At 45.1% G+C, this 17,073-nt stretch overlaps 1 protein-coding gene across 7 annotated transcripts in view; it reads left to right on the top strand.

Annotated features, from left to right (window-relative positions):
* USP4 (ubiquitin specific peptidase 4) overlaps positions 1-17,073 on the top strand; it is a 48,892-nt gene that overhangs the window by 18,416 nt on the left and 13,403 nt on the right. For 4 of the 7 annotated variants that reach the window (XM_004451898.3, XM_004451895.4, XM_071212064.1 and 1 more), the window contains 9 exons: positions 115-229; positions 1,278-1,451; positions 4,148-4,306; positions 6,575-6,799; positions 7,309-7,392; positions 8,786-8,880; positions 11,096-11,287; positions 11,894-11,982; positions 14,962-15,186. In XM_004451898.3, the coding sequence (XP_004451955.1) occupies positions 115-229; positions 1,278-1,451; positions 4,148-4,306; positions 6,575-6,799; positions 7,309-7,392; positions 8,786-8,880; positions 11,096-11,287; positions 11,894-11,982; positions 14,962-15,186 (1,358 nt within the window). The remainder of the gene's footprint in view (positions 1-114; positions 230-1,277; positions 1,452-4,147; positions 4,307-6,574; positions 6,800-7,308; positions 7,393-8,785; positions 8,881-11,095; positions 11,288-11,893; positions 11,983-14,961; positions 15,187-17,073) is intronic. The other 3 variants (XM_004451896.3, XM_023586935.2, XM_071212063.1) reach the window with 1 other exon arrangement.

The raw sequence follows: 17,073 nt of genomic DNA, 5'->3' as shown, positions 1-17,073 counted from the left end.
CATGGTGTTACAACCAGACAGGAGTTCTGGAGGGCCCAGAGGAGCCCCAAAAAGCATCCTGAGGACATGAGTGCAGTACTCACTTTTATTGCTGATGTGGGTTATGTTTTCCAGCAGGTCTGGCTTTTCTTCATATAATTGTCACGAGTCCCCATCATCTCACATACAGCCTGGGCTCTGTGGACTTGGAAACCTGGGGAACACCTGCTTCATGAACTCCGCTTTGCAGGTAGGGGGAAGTTGTCATCTGAATAGCTGTATCTATCATGGTACTTTGAGGCCCAGAAGAGAGTGGCTTGCTAAGGTGCTGGATGGCTCCTCTCCTGGGGTCCCTATATACCCATGTCTGGTTGTTAGTGCCAGGGTACCTCCCATTCGTTGGTAGAGAATGGCTTCATCAGTATTTGTGGCCCTGAAGTATCTTAAATAATTGTAGGTTTGGTTTTGCAGTATATTGCAAGTTTTGTTGACCACTAGGGTTTGATCTCCCCAGAAAGTATGCCTGGTTGGTTTTACAAAACCTGACAAGTTGAAAAAAGAGAAATTACAGACTACTGTATCATAGTATTGTGGACACTAATAAAACTAAAGAAAACGTTAGCAAATCAAATTTAGCAATATCAAAAAATAGTAATACAAGACCTAGTTTGTTTTGTGCCAGGAGAGCAAGTTTGGTTTAACACTTGAAAAATCAGTCATTTAACAGGTAACAGAATGAAAAGAAAATCACATTATCATCTCAATAGATGGAGAAAAGCATTTTATAAAATTCACTTTTAAATTTGAAAAATAAAATCAGTATAACATATGTACAACAGTATTATTTTTTGCATCTGTCTTAATTGTGTTGATCTCTCCCCCCCCCAGTGTTTTGGCTCTAGTATAAAACATTTTGCCTTCAGCTTACTTATATTTGTCTTCTTGTGAAACACTGAAACGTCCCAGTCACTTCCACTGAAAAAAATTATTTAATTATTTCCGGTGTGCCAGGCATTTGGAGTCCACAGGTATTGCCCTCAGGAATTTAGTTTGAGATAAAGTCTTAGGAGCACGGTTTCTTAAAGACCATGTCCCTGGAAGGTTAGCTGCAAGACGGCCCGCTAGCTTCGGCTCCAGAACAAGCCTTCTCCCCCTGGTTGGGAGGTGCTGCACCTTACTCTTCCAGAAAATCTGAGTACTTCACTTTGTTGGGTTGTCCCTCAGTAGCCCTTGAGAGAGCTTGGTCTATCTCGTATCTCTCTAGAAGGGGTTAGAGCTCAGCTTTCGTTCTGTTTCAGTGCCTTAGCAACACCGCACCACTGACCGACTACTTCCTCAAAGATGAGTATGAGGCTGAGATCAACCGAGACAACCCTCTGGGGATGAAAGGGGAAATTGCAGAGGCCTACGCAGAGCTCATTAAGCAGATGTGGTCTGGAAGGGATGCTTATGTGGCACCTCGCTTGTTCAAAGTAGGTTCGGATATATACTTCCTTTCTCCTGTTGGGGGAGGCTGGGTTAATGTTGTGATGAGGCATTCCTTTACATGTATTCTGAGATTAAGATGTGCTCTGATGCTAAAAGCAGCACAGGGATAGACCCTTGGTTTCAGTCTTTCAGTCCTTTCTTTCAGTACACACACTTACATGTCCTCAGCCCCCACCTCTGGACTAGGAATTCTCCCCGAGGCATTTGTAAGCAGATTGCTTAGAATGCTGTTCTATGGTTATAGTCTTCAGTGGTCAGTGTCCTAAGCCAAACCATGAGAATTCCACTTAGTGTGCCATAGCATCTGAAGCCTGGGAATGATACTCCCAGGTGGTCTGAACTTGGGCCCTAAATTGCCTGTGGTTGTAGTTGGGCCTCCCTCAGTCAGGAATTGGGTTGTCATTCTTGGAAGGTGGTGAGGGGCAGTTCTCACTCCAGTCCTCTTTGCTGGAAAGTTGTTCTTGTTTTTGTTTTTATTTTGTTTTTGAGGTACTGGGGGCCAGGGAATGAACTCGGGACCTTGTATGTGGGAAGGTGGCACTCAACCACTGAGCTCCATGGGCTCCCCTGAATTTTTTTTTATTTTATTATTTTATTTATTTTTATTTTTAAATTTTATTTTCATTAGGAAGCTACCATGTGGGAAGCAGGCACTCAACCACTTGAGCCACATCTGCTCCCCCTTAGCTGTAAGGATTTAGGGAGGGGATGGGTGGGCTGCAGTGGGCACTTGGAGCAACTTGAGCTTTTCATTACCGTAAAGGTTTTTTTCCCAGCTGTGGGGAAGTGCCTGGTCCCATATGCTGAAATCTGAGAGATCCTGTTTAGCCTGCCCATTGGAGTTCAAGGAGCCTTCACAGAGCATGTGGTGGAAAAGAAATGCTTATTTCTGATTCAAAGAGGAAAAAATTTAAAAGTAAAATAGCACTTGTTATAAAATGTAATATTAGACAAGATGTTAATTTAGGTGACTTTATTTGAGCAGTTAACGATTAAAAAATCAGGGCAGCATCAAAAGCACATGCAGAAAGGATCTCCCACAAGGCAAAGAAGAGAGGAAGTTACATAGGGTGAATGTAGAAACTTAAAGTAAAAATACTTGATTGGTTACTGTAAAATTCCTTTTTTGTTTTAGGAGTTTGGTGACCCTGCAGTTAAGTGTGACATCTGTGTGGACGTAGGGCTTCACTCCAGTCTGTTCTTATACAATCTGTTCACCTCTGATTGTTACATTTTCACACCTTAGTTCAATGAGGAAATTAAAATCTCAGGTAGTTTATTTAAATTGAAAACTTAATTCTCTTTATCCCCTTAGTCACATTAATCCCTGGGAAATACCTGTAATTTAGTATTCACATACTAAGTCATAAAGAGGCTAGATTGGGTGAAGACATGCCAGGCTTAAGTGAGTATAAGTAATCAATTGGCAGGCAGGCTTTAGGGATGTCGGGGTGGTGTGGAGCTTTCTCAGATATGGACCTGTTTCATATCTGCACTGTCCAGAAGGCTAGCCACTAACCATATCTGACTACTGAGCTCTTGAAATGTGGTTAATGTGCCCAAGGAACTGAATTTTTAATTGATTTTCATGTTTATTAAATTTAAATAGCCACATGTGGTTTGGACAACACAGATGAGGAGTAGTGGTTCTCAAACTTTAGGATGCATCAGAATCCGTTAGAAGACTTATTAAAACGTACACTGCTAGACTCATCCCCAGAGTTTCTGACTGAGTAGGTCTGGAATGGGGCCTGAGAAAATTGATTTCTTGCAAGTTCCCAGGTGACGTTGATGCTGCTGGTCAGGAGACCACACTCTGACGGCCACTTGTGTAGAGCACTATAAGGAACATACTTACTTAGGGACATGAGGGGTGTTCATGTGCTGGCTGATGCACATCGTTCCTAAAGTTCTTAGGGAGACTTTGAACCAACTTAGGGAAGTTGGAGAGGGATTCATGTCTCGACTTTTTGTGTCTACTTAGGGTACCAGCCTGTTCCCCCTCTTCCTTTTGCATGGGATGGTTCTGATTTTCTTTTCTGAGCCTTCTTATGGGAACCACCAGGCTCCTTTAGGACCTTCAAGAGTTACACGGGCTACCTGACTAGGTGTTACTGTGCCTCGCTTTCCCAGCTGATTCTGCAAAGATTTTTTTTAAAGATTTATTTTATTTATTTCTTCCCACCCTCTCGATGTTTTCACTTGCTGTATGCTGTGTCTTTAGGAGGCACTGGAAACTGAATCCAGGACCTTTGATGTGGGAGGGAGGCGCCTAATCATTTGAGCTGTCTCTGTTCTCTGCTTTGCTGCATCTCTCATTATGTTTTTTTCTTGTGTTTCTTGTTGTGCATCATCTTGTTGCATCAGATTGCCACTACTGTCATGTCAGCTTGCTGTCTTGCTTGTTTTTCTTTAGGAAGCACTGGGAACTCCCACTTTGCTGTGTCTCTCATTATGTTTTTTCTTCTTGTGTCTCTTGTTGTTTCATCTTGTGTCAGCTTGCTGCACCTGCCTGTCACGCCAGCTCGCTGTCTTCTTTAGGAGGCACCAAGTACCGAACCAGGGACTTTCCATGTGGTAGGCAGGAGCTCAGTGCCTGAGCCACATCTGCTTCTCAAAGATGTTTTTGATAAGTTTCCCATCTGGTTTCTGTCTTCTGATTAGATTGTTTTTATTGTAGACCCAGGTGGGACGCTTTGCCCCTCAATTCTCTGGCTATCAGCAACAGGACTCTCAGGAGCTGTTGGCCTTTCTTCTGGATGGATTGCACGAAGATCTGAACCGAGTGAAAAAGAAGCCCTACCTGGAGCTGAAGGATGCCAACGGGCGGCCAGATGTGGTATGATCTTGAAGATTTCTGAACAGTAATATTTTAAAGAACCTGCTTCCTGTTGAGAATGCAGGAGTGTACTTCTGGTCTTTGAGTGTTGGCTTGAAACAGACTGGCTGGGCAGTTAGATTAGCCATCTGATCTTGTGGTCTCTCATTGTCTCTGGCAGTTGCTGGTGACAGGGATGTGGATTCTGGTAGAGAAATGCATTCCAGGCCAGAAAGGAGCTAACTCTAGCTACTCTTTGCATACTCACTTGGGCTTCTTGAATTAGAGTCAGCTTGTTTAGTATGATTTCATTGGTGAATGAGACTAAGGCACTTGGGAACTATACATGGGATTGTTACTTTTGACTCAATTAAAATCGGCAGATGATTAAAATTATTTGTTATTGATAATATCATTAGGGCTTTTCTCATTCTTGCCTTGATTTTCTGATCTTTGAAAGGGAATTTAGTATTTTAGCTACCCTATCACATAGGAATGATCAGTGCTTTAAAATCGCATTTGAGGGAAATGGATGTGGCTCAAGCAGTTGGGCTGCCATTTACTGTATAGGAGGTCTAGGGTTCGAAGCCCAGGGTCTCCTGGTGAAGGCAAGCTGGCCCGTGTGCCGAGCCGGCCCATGGGGAGTGCTGGCAGGAATGCCGCCCTGTGCAGGAGTGCCAGCCAACGTGGAGAGCTGGCACAGCAATTGACACAAGAGATACAGAGGAGAGACAATAAGAGATGTAGCAGAACAGCTTGCTGAGGAGATGCAAGAGAATGATCACCTCTCTCCCACTCCGGAAGGTTCTAGGATCAGTTCCCAGAGCCGCCTAATGAAAATACAAGTAGACACAGAAAGAACATACAGCAAATGGACCCAGAGAGCAGACAGTGGGGGGAGGGGAGAAATAAATAAACAAATCTTTTTAAAAATAAAATAAAATAGCATTTAGACCTTGATGGAAAAAACATGAGTTAGACAACTTTAAAATGCTGACCTGTAGTCTAGATTAAAACCTCATTGAGTGGACTTACTGATACTCTATTATAAAACTATTGTGATGAGTAATAGAAGAAATTTTAGCATCATGATGGAGAAAGTGGCCACAGTAGTTGCTGAGGGCAGGGAGAGGGTAGAAGAGATGTGATGTGGGGGAATTTTTGGGATTTTGAGTTGTTCTTAATGATATCGCAGGGTCAGATGCTGAAACTTATATATCCTGCCATAACCCACTGAATGTACCAGGGGAGAGTGCGAACTACAGGGTAAACTATTATCTGTGTAGTGCAGCAGTGCCCCAAAATGTGCTCACCGAGTGTGATGAGTGCGCTGCAATGATGAGGGAGGTTGGTGGGGTGGGAGGAGTGGGGTGGGGGGTGGTTGGAACCTCTCATATTTTTTAGTGTAAACATTTTTGTGTGTGATGTATTTATCTTAAAAAAAATACAATTTACATAAATGATGGGGGTAGGAGTGGGTTATGGGAAACTCATGTTTCTTGTTTTTTTATGTTTTTTAATGTAACATTCCTTGTGATCTATTAACTTTAATTTTTAAAAAAATTTAAAACAAAAACCTCACTGAAGTGACTTGGGGTGATCAGAAACCTCATGGGGGCAGCGGACTTGGCCCAGTGGATAGGGCGTCCGTGTACCACATGGGAGGTCCACGGTTCAAACCCCGGGCCTCCTTGACCCGTGTGGAGCTGGCCCATGCGCAGGGCTGATGCGCGTAAGGAGTGCCGTGCCACGCAGGGGTGTCCCCCGTGTAGGGGAGCCCCACATACAAGGAGTGCGCCCTATAAGGAGAGCCGCCCAGCATGAAAGAAAGTTCAGCCTGCCCAAGAATGGCGCCACACACACGGAGAGATGTCACAGCAAGATGATGCAACAAAAAGAGACACAGATTCCCATGCCGCTGACAACAACAGAAGCAGACAAAGAACACACAGCAAATAGACACAGAGAGCAGACGGGGGGGGGCATAAAAGAAAATAAATCTTTAAAAAAAAAAAAAAAAGAAACCTCATGGGTCAGATGTTCTAAGGCATCTGTCTCCCGTCAGAGGATTCACCCCTTGCTTCCCGCAGACCCTGTCAGTACTTGCTAAATGCGGGATTGCACGTAGGGCTGACATATTGCGTGAATGTGATGAAAGGGCTCCCAGGCATGCCTGGCCTTGACCAGGAGACCTGTCTCTGGTTTTGGCTGTGAATCATTCTGGATGGCAGGAGTAAAGGACTGAGGAGTGTTGAGAATGTCCTGTTTATCCCTTCTCCTCTCTTCCAGGTGGTGGCAAAGGAAGCCTGGGAGAACCACAGGTTGAGAAATGATTCTGTGATTGTGGACACTTTCCATGGCCTCTTCAAATCTACTTTGGTTTGCCCAGAATGTGCTAAGGTTTCTGTAACCTTTGATCCATTTTGTTATCTCACTCTCCCACTGCCTTTGAAGAAAGATCGAATTATGGAGGTCTTCTTGGTTCCTGCTGACCCTCGCTGCAGACCTACCCAGGTAACAGGCTCAGCTCCCTCACGGCATCTCTCACTCTGAGCAGTCACCGACCTGGCGAGGGCCTCCTAGCCCGGCATCAGAAGCGCCGTTGGCCAGCTCTGGTGCTTGCCTCAGTATTTGCTCTTGGCCTTGCCAGGCCTTTGTGTAATCTTGCATTGTTCAAGGCCTATCATGAAGGTCCTTTGGGCTTCTCTGTGCCTTTTTATCCCGTGCTCAATTCATGTGACTGACATCACTTGGCTGATCTCTAAGTGGGCCTGGATTCTAAATATCAGGGAGCCAGAAGCAGGAGGTTTTCCTTGGTCAGATTCACCCCTAGTCACTGAGGAGATCCTGGCTAGAATAATAGGCCAGAGGAGAGATGTGAGCAGCAGGTCTTAGCGTCCTGCCCTGCTCATGGCTCACTGCATGACTGTGTTGCCCAAGTTTCTTGCTTTTAGTTTGTTCATTTTTAAAGGTGTCGTGTAGGACAGGATGGCAGTTTGAAGTTGCCCATCTCTCCCTTGCAGTACCGTGTGACTGTGCCACTGATGGGAGCTGTGTCTGATCTGTGCGAGGCGCTCTCCAGGCTGTCTGGCATTGCTGCAGAAAACGTAAGATAGGGTGGTCTGGGGTGGTCTGTGGCACTCAGTGGCACTCAGCTTGTTGGGGATGCTTCATAGTCCTTTGGAATTGACTTTGAACCTTGTAACAATGTGTTTTTTTTCCACAAAGACTTATTTTATTTATTTATTCCCTACCCCCTCTTCCCATTGTTTGTGCTCACTGTCTACTCTGTGTCCAATTACTGTGTGCTCTCTTTGTCTGCTCATCTTCTCTTTAAGCAGCACTGGGAACTTAACCTGGGACCTCCCATGTGGGAGAGAGACACTCAGTTGCTTGAGCCACCTCACCTCCCTGCTTTGTTGTGTCTCTGATTGTCTTTCCTCTTTGTGTCTCCGTGTTGCATCAGCTCACCACACCTGCCTGTTGTGCCAGCTCACTCTTATTTGTCTTCTCCAGGGGGCACTGGGAACTGAACCTGGGACCTCCTGTGTGGTAGGCGGGAGCGCAATCATTTGAGCCACATCTGCTTCCTGTAGTAACGTTTTACTGGCAGTTTTTATTGGCCAGCACAAATGTGATCAGGCCTGGATGCCTCAGATCTTCTGGTCCTAATTCACTGTGCACAGTGTGGCTGAGACTGTCCCTTCTGACCCCAGGACAGCGTCTTTCCTCCATTGGGGTCATGCTAGCCATGATTAGAAGACCAGGAGTAGGACCTGGCTCTCAGTTCTGCCACCCCTTCCTGTATAATCTGGTCTGTAAAATGAGGGCCTTGAGGCTCCTTCCTGCCCTAAACTCTGTAACTCTGTGGGGTGGTATTGTGATGGTCTTGAGAGAAGCCTTCATTTAGAAACAGTTGTCCGTGCCGGGCTTTCTGCTAGCCTGGTGTTGTGGAGAGGCGGAGCGAGTGAAGACCACCCCTTGTGCCACTGGCTGCCGCCTGTATTGTCCCAGCTCTAGCCGACGGGTAGCCTGGGAAGCCTGGGAAACACTGAAAGCCCCTGCCCCAGACCTTCCTCATCCTAGTTTTGTTCAGTATGCTTGCCTCTCCCCCTCCTGTCCCTTTGCATCCTTGCTGCTTTCAGGTGGTCATGATGAGTAGGGTTTGGCTTGTCCCTGTGCATGCTCTGGGTGGCCTGGAGTCCAGCCTCTGGACAGATAGCCTCCTCTGATTAGCACTCACTTTTACACCAAACTCCTCTCCATTTCTGCAGCTGACAGCAGGTCCCATCCAAGATCTCGGGGCAGATGTTACCAGCAAGTTCACAGCTGGTGACAGTGATGCTGGTCCCTTGACCTCTGGGGCCTGGTCACATGGTGGCCTCTGCAGGCAAATCAGCAGGGTGTTTGTTTTTCCTCCCTCATTTGTTCCTGGGTTTTAAGCAATCACTAGGGGCACTTTATCCATCCTGTTACCTTTCTGTTACTCTTGACTCTTAGATGGTGGTCACAGATGTGTATAATCACCGATTCCACAAAATTTTCCAAATGGATGAAGGTTTAAACCACATCATGCCTCGGGATGACATTTTTGTGTGAGTACTCAGCCGTTTCTCCTGGAGGGTGAGGAGACATGCCAGCGGCTTTTACCTTGTTGGTGTCTCCAAGGTGGAAGTTCTGGCAGTTGGTGCCCGTGTGGGTTTGGGCGTTGAGGGAAAGGCGGGCTACTACCAGTGCTAAGCACCTGCTGCCATTTCGGAGTCAGACGTTCCTTTGGTCAATAGTTGCTCTTTCTTATGAAGTCTGGTTTGGTGGTCTAACAGATGGTCCTGGCGTCAGAAATGCCTTCCTCAGAAAGGGTCACAGCTATGTGAGGGCCACGAAAAGGCAGGAGAAGGTATGTGGTACAGGGAGCTTCTGATCCTTTTGCTGGTGCCTTGATACCACACATCTCTGCCTCAGACATGACAGGGAAGATTGATTTAAACAGACTTTTCCATTTCTAACGTTTCGCCAGCTCTGAGGCTCAGTTTTCTCCCATTTGTGGGGACACTACCCTCTAATGTGGCTGGTTTCCGCGGCCGCTCCCAGGTGCTCTTGCTTTATGGCTGCTCTGTGTAATAGGTGTGCGCGAGCGTGTGTGTCCCTCTCCCAGGTGGGGTGGAGTGGGACAGGCAAGCTCGCTTGCAGCTCCTGACCGTCCCCTTACTTGCCCAGTGAAGCTTGAATCTGGGCCACACTCAGGCTCTGGTAACTTGCCTCTGCCGAGAAAGGTTTTGAGAGCTTTGCTTGGCTGAGGCATGGAGTGTACAAAGGGCATCATCACTTTCCCTTTGTGTTTTTGGGCTTAGTGACTTCTAGGTCACTCTGAAAGAAGTTCTTGGCCACACACAAGATCCTTGTTCTGTTAGAACTTCCTTGTGCTGCCTCTACACTGAGAGCAGTCTTTTCTCAGTTTAAAATTGGAGGGTGCCAAGGTCCCTACTGAACCACCCAGCTAGGACATGAGAAAATCAGCTGTCAAAGCTGTTTTTCACCCCAAGCACAGCCACCTTCAATTCTGGAAACCACTGTTTCTGTGCCCTTGAGCCGAGAAGAACTGGGGTGTGACCCTGTTGTTTGGGAAGCCGACTACCAACTAAGTATTTTCAGAGGACTCCAGGGAGCCAACCAACTAGAAAACAAATTCTTTTAAAGATGAACTGATCATTGTTTTATGAAAATAGTAGCATCTATCTTTTGAGCCTGTTGTATAGCGTGCTACTAAGTTATTTATTTCTCACCACCATCTTGTAAAGTGGGTAATCCCGTTGTCCACTGAGTAAACTGGGACTTAGGCGCTGGTCCTAAGTCATAGTGGCCAGAAAACGACAATGATGGATGTGGAACCTGGGCCATCCTGATTCCAAGGCCTGGCTCTTGATAGGGTCTTTACCCTTGAGCACATCTTGGGCATTTTTGTGACTTATTCTTAGAAGCTCCTTCTGCATAAATTGCAGTCAGGTCTGTTTGCCAGGCACATGGTGAAGGGCACGCGCTGTGCGCTGTTAATAGTTTTCCAACATTGAATCAGTTTGTGTCTCCCCCTATAGGAGAGGGAAAGACTACTGTCAGTTGCCAGCTTTTGGGTACCATCTGTTCCAGGCTAAAACATCTATAAATCTCCTCAATCCCATGTATTCACTAAGTAAGACACATTTTTCAAAATTGTTGATTTTTGTTTAGTGATTTCTTTGGTAATCTTGGATTTTTAAAAAATTTAGTGTGATGCTTTTATTTCAGTGTCTTTGAACAAAGATGGCGAATTGATTTTATAAATTTGCTTCCTCACTTGAGAGTCTTTGGCTAATATTCTAGGTGTGCACTTTGTACAGTATTTGGGTAGGGCGCTGAGAATGCGGTTTTAGAAGTTGAGCTCTGGGATGATGAGAGATAAATTTGGTGGCCGGGCCCCCCTGTGTCCTGCCCATCTGATATGGGCCTTTATGTCCAGAGTGCTGGTCCAGGTGGAGTCCATCGTCTGTGTTGAGTCACAGTTGAAGGGCCCCAGAGTTTGAGGCTGTGGTTGAGGAAACAAGGATCACAGCTAGGCCTGAGTCCTGGGTTGTGTAGGTTCACATTGTGCCAACACTGAGCCTCCTCGAGATACCCAGCCCAGCCTCTAGAACTGTCTTGGAAGTGGTATTTCCCTCTTTTCTGCTAGATTACTCTATGCCCAGTTCCCCCATTCCAGGCCACTTCATAGCTGCAGCTCAGATCTTCATCACTCACTGGGACCTGCTGAAGATGCCTCTTTTGTGATTAACACAGGTACGAGGTCTGCAGCACCTCTACAGACGGCTCGGAGTGTGTCATGCTTCCAGTCTACTTCAGGGAGAGGAAGTCCAGGCCGTCAAGCACAACCTCTGGGGCGGTGCTCTACGGGCAGCCACTGCTGGTTTCTGTCCCCAAGCACAAGCTAACCCTTGAGTCTTTGTACCAGGCTGTTTGTGAGCGTATCAGGTGGGTGGCAGGATAGTGATTTCCTTGCTTTCTGCGATCAGGATGGGCCCAGTGGTAGTAAGGACTGCCCCTTGCAGAGTGCCTGTGTCATCCTGTGTGCTCCCTTCTATAACAGATGCTGTCACGCCAGCCCCTGGGAGGCCTGTGGCAGGTGCTGTTGGGGTGGAGTGTCTGGCACAGACTTCAGGCCCCCTGGCACTGGGCACCCAAGCCTCTGGTCCCCAGAATCGTATCTTTCACACCCGTCAGTTGTCTGTTTTAGGGAGTCTAGTGCTTTGATGGCATTTTGTGTTTGAATACTTTTTCCAAAGTCATTCCAAAGCTGTGATGAGCAATACTGGGAAGTATTTTCACAGGATGGCACCATGTGACATTGGTAGAAGGCGTGAAACTGAATGGCTGGGTAGGTAGATTAGACATCTTATCTTATGGGTTCCTCTCAATTTGTTAGTGTTGAAGCTTTACGTGATTTTAAAGCACTTTTACTTAAATAAATTGCTTTGTAAATACTGAATATATAAATTGTAGACTACTTGGCTGAGTAGTGGAGAAAAATAGGTAAAAGATACAACTAACAATCTTTGTTCATTCTTTTTTTTTTTTAAGCCGCTACATAAAACAGCCTTTGCCTGATGGGTTTGGCAGCTCGCCCTTGGAGCCGGGGGCCTGCAATGGCTCCAGGGGCAGCTGTGAAGGTGAGCGCTCGCCATGCTGTGGGGCTGTGACTGACCAAATCCCTCCTGACCTCCCTCTTCTTCCAAAGGTGTTGTACACATGGGAGAGGGAGGCTCTGAGGCTGGGCTGGGGCTCTGCACTACTCTGCTAGTCCCTAGTACTTGGCCAACTTCGGTACCTCAAGGAATCCTCTTAGACTCTGGTGTTGTAGGCAGGGTTTGACCTCAGGCACACTGAGCCTGGAGGGATTGAGTCACGAGGGAGAGCCAGGATTTGAATTTTGATCTGGCGGGACTGCAGAGTGGGTACTTACCTAACCTGTGGCTGCCCCCATCACCTGACGTTTATTGGAAGAGCTGTTGGCTGTGACCCATCACTATGGTCCAGGAGCCCTAGTCAGTGCCGCCTTGCCCAGCCTGACGGGTGAGCCTTCAATCCCTGGGGAGAACAGGATTCCCATTAGGATTGAACTTCCCATTAGGATTGAACAGAAGGGGTCTGATATTGGTATGTGGGTTCCACAGGTTGAGGTGTCGGGGATTAGTGTTGGTAGTCTCTGGGTGGCTCTCAGTGCCCCAGAAGTTAAGGCACTGTGATTTCTTCCTCACGGGGTGATGTGGACTTGGGCAAGTCACTGCATCCTTCTGAACCTTGGTTTACTCATCTGCGAAATGGTAGGGTGCCATTCACAGCATGGAGATGCTGACTTAACAAGATAGTGTGTTTAAAGTACCTGGCACATAATAGTTCAGGCAATAACAACACCTTATAAGTATTTGCTGTTGTTATAGCTAACCCTGCTTCTTAGACACTCCATCTGTCAGTTGCCTCTTCAGAAATAATTTTTACCTTCTTTTGAATCCTGCAAGTGAGTCTTGGTGCGTTGACTTTAAACACTATTTAAAACTGAAGTGTTTTGTTTTTTGAGATTAGAAAAGTTGTAGGTTTATAGAAAAGTCATGTAAAAAAAAAACGGAATTCCCACATATTACCTTATTATTAACAACTTGGTATATTTGTAACAATTCATGAAAGAGTTTTTATAATTGTACTATTAACCATAATTGAGTGGCTTAAACAAGGAAAAAACATAAACCAAAATTATACTATTGACTATAGTCAACCATTTACTGTAGGGTTCACTGTTGGTGTTGTATAGTCCTATGTTCGTTTTTAAATTTTTATTCTAGTAACATACATACAACCTAAGATTTCCCCTTTTAACCACATTCACATATATTATTCAGTGCTGTTAATTACATTCACAATGTTGTGCTACAGTCAGCACCGTCCATTACCAAATAGAAACTCGTACAACTCAAGCCTTAACTCCCCATAGCCATTGCGTACCCCCAGCTTGGCTCCTGGTCACCTATACTCCATATTTTGACTCTGAGTTTGCTTACACCAGTTCTTTCATATCCATACTGAAGTACTTTTAACCTCTTTACCACAGTGGTTCCTGGTTAGGTCTGTGGCCTCTGCCGATTTGGTCTCCTGCTGTTTCTGTGTGTGACCTTAGATAGCTATTTCAGTAGACCCTGCATTCCTTTCTCTTCCTGTAATTTATACCTTGGGGCATTTAATTCTGATTCCATTGGCAGAAGGTTCCCAAGATTATCCAGGTAACTAGCAGCCAATGACACGGTTAGGGACAGAATTCTTGAGTCAGGGTGTTTGCTGCTCATTCTTCAGACAGTGTTTAGTGCCAGGCAGGGTTTTCATTCATATTCCAAGTGAAACAAGGCTTACCTGTGTGTTGAGAGGCACTCACTGCCTCTGTCTCAGGTGTCAGATGAGCTGAATTCAAAGGAACCTTGGATTGCTTGGGCTGGGTGGCCCCTGGGTCTCCTGCAAGGCTTTTCAGAGAAATACTGATGACGCACGGCCATGGTGAGCTTAGAGGAAACTGAATTGTCTTGGGTCCAACTCGTTCTTCCTTATGAATATTTCCAAGTAGAAATATTTAAGAGAGTTCTTAAACAGACTCTTTTTCTTTCCTCAGTGTTTTCATTTTTACTGATAGTTCCTTGAGTACATAATTTTTTTTTTTCCCTTCGATGTATTGGGGCCAGAGATTGAACCCGGGACCTCATATGTGGGAAGACTGTGCTCAACCACTGAGCCCCGTCGGCTCCCCTGAGTTGTTTTATTCATGTTTGCTGCTAGTTTATTTTTGTTTTGTTTTTAGGAGGCACTGGGAACTGATCCCAGGACCTCCCATGGAGGATGCAGGCGCTCAGCCACTTGAGCCACATCTGCTCCCCAAACTGTATTTTAAATCTTCTCTTTTCCTGTTAGTTTTACATCACCTTTTGGAGTTGCCCTTATCTTTTGTTGAAATTGCTTACCTGATACTTAGCTTCCCCTTAGACTGTGGGCTCCATGAGGGGGTGGCCATGCCTGCTGTGTTCCCCAGCTCCCAGCACGGTGCCTGCACCTGAGGAGCATTCAGCAAATACTTGTTAAGGAGCATTTTGCATATGTTTCTTCTGGAGCATCTTACTACTTTTACTTAATATTTGTGTTTGTTTATAATTAATTCATAAAATAAATAATAATGTTGAATATCATTTAGAAATTGACTTTTTAATTGCATTTCTTACCAAACAGTATCCTTGAGTGTTGAGGGTGTGTTTAATCTTCTTCCTTTTTATGGGCCTAATGATGAAGTTGAAAGAATAAGCCTTGTGGTATGAAGTCCAGTAAACTATAAGTGGTGAAGATCCCAAATTTAGGTCTGGCAGAACTTCCAGTTCACTTTGTTCCCTCTGGGTGACTCATTCAACCTCTGGGCCTCTGCTTTCTCAACACAGAATAGCAGTGCCCCCTCTGCCTGTTACTACAAGGTTGTGCTGAGGGTTTCACAGGAATTAGGTACCTCTTAAATACAAACACAAAAAATCTAGAAGGAAACACCATAGTTAGGTATGAATTAAAAATTTTAATAATGAAATGGTGGTAAATTACATACATATTGTTTTTCATTTGTGGGTCAGGAGAAGAGGAGGAAATGGATCATCAGGAAGAAGGCAAAGAACAGCTTTCAGAAACAGAAGGCAGTGGGGATGATGAGCTGGGCAGTGACCCCACTGAGACCATCCAAAAGAAGGCCAAAGGCCAGCCCTGCCCGGTGAAGCTTTTCACCTTCAGCCTTGTGAACTCCTATGGAACAGCTGACATAAATGCACTTGCAACTGATGGAAAACTACTTAAACTCAACTGTAAGCACTTTCCTGACCTTTCAAACTGGGCTTTTTTTGGGGGCTTTGAATCTTTTTGAAAATGCTTGCCCTCAGGAGCAAATGTAGCTCAGGGATTAAGCACCTGCTTCCCACATACGAGGTCCAGGGTGCCTCCTTAAAAGAAAAAAAAAGCTTGCACTCAATACTCACTGTATTTTTAGGCTTTCATAATCTCTCTCTGGTTCCCTACAGACTGTTTCAGAGACAACACATACCCGTTAGCTCTTGTGAGAAGTGTTTGATTCTCTGACCATTGGTGTACAAGTATCTGTATGAGTCTCTTTTCAGTTCCTTGGGGAAGATAACCAGGAGTACAATTGCTGGATCACGTGGTAACTCTTTGTTTTACCTTTGAGGCACCGCTATGCTGTATTCCAAAGTGGCTGCACTTTTTTTTTTTTTTTTTAATGTTTTAGGGCTTTTGCCCTGAAATTTTAACTTCTCATAATTTACCCAAACAATATTATCCACTTCAAAAATAGGGTAGGAACATTACAACAGTGAACTTGGATTTCTCCTTCTAGTCCTTTGTTATTGTTATCAAACATTTTGTTTCTGCGTATGTTGTTAACATCATAATACATTATCATTTTTTCTTTAAGCAGTCAGCTGTTTTTAAAAAATAATTTATTTTTAACAGGTAAATAATCATATTATAAAGATCAGTCGTGGGAAGCAGACTTGGCCCAATGGATAAGGTGTCTGCCTACCACATGGGAGGTCCGCGGTTCAAACCCCGGGCCTCCTTAACCCACATGATGCTGGCCCATGCGCAGTGCTCTTGCATGCAGGTTGTGCTGTGCCACACAGGGGTGTCCCCCGCGTAGGGAGCCCCATGCGCAAGGAGTGTGCCCCATAAGGAAAGCCGCCCAGTGCGAAACAAAGTGCAGCCTGCCCCAGAATGGTGCCGTACACACGGAGAGCTGACACAAGATGACGCAACAAAAAGAAATACAGATTCCTAGTGCCACTGATAAGGATAGAAGCGGTCACAGAAGAACTCGCAGCAAATGGACACAGAGAGCAGACAACTGGGGAGGGGGGAAGGGGAGAGAAATTTAAAAAAATCTAAAAAAAAAAAGATCAGTTGTAACCATTTTTAAAAAGTTATTGAGATATATTCACCAGTAATGTACAAGGAAAGGTTCCTTTTTCTCCTGCATCCTTGCCAACCCATGTTATTTTCAAGTTTTTTAATAATAGCCACCCTAGTGAGTGTAAGTGATACCACATTGTAGTTTGTTTGTTTTTATTTCCTCCCCTCCTTGCAGCTTGCTTGCTGTCTGCTCTCTGTGTCCATTTGCTGTGCATTCCTTTGTGTGTCTGTATTTTATTTTATTTATTCCCCTCCCGGCAGCTTGTTTGTTGTTTTGCTCTGTGTTCATTCGCTGCATGCTCTTCTGTGTTTTTACTTGTCTCCCTTTTTGTTGTGTCACCTTGCTGAGTCGGCTCTCCACAGTGCTTGCGGGCTGGTGGCACTCCGCGGCATACGGGTGAGCCTGCCTTCGCAAGGAGGCCCCCAGATGCAAACCCAGGGCCTCCCATATGGTAGATGGGAGCCCAACTGATGGAGCCACAGCTGCTTCCCTCACATTGTAGTTTTAATTTGCTTTTCTTTAATGGCTAAGGATGTTGAGAATCTTTTCATATGCTCATTGGCCATTTGAATATCTTCTTTGGAAAAACATCTATTCAAATCTTCGCTTATTTTTTAATTGGGTTGTTTGTCTTTTTGTTGAGTTGTAGGAGTTCTTTTTATATTCTGGATGTTAAACCCTTATCAGCTATATGGTTTCCCACTACTTTCTCCCATTCTATAAATTGCCTTTTCACCTTCTTGATATCTTTTTTATTTTTTATAAGATT

This window comes from Dasypus novemcinctus, chromosome 26 (assembly GCF_030445035.2).
Source record: "Dasypus novemcinctus isolate mDasNov1 chromosome 26, mDasNov1.1.hap2, whole genome shotgun sequence".
Lineage (NCBI taxonomy): Eukaryota > Metazoa > Chordata > Mammalia > Cingulata > Dasypodidae > Dasypus > Dasypus novemcinctus.
Note: the sequence above shows the minus strand (reverse complement) of the source record. Positions and strands in the feature narration are given on the sequence as shown.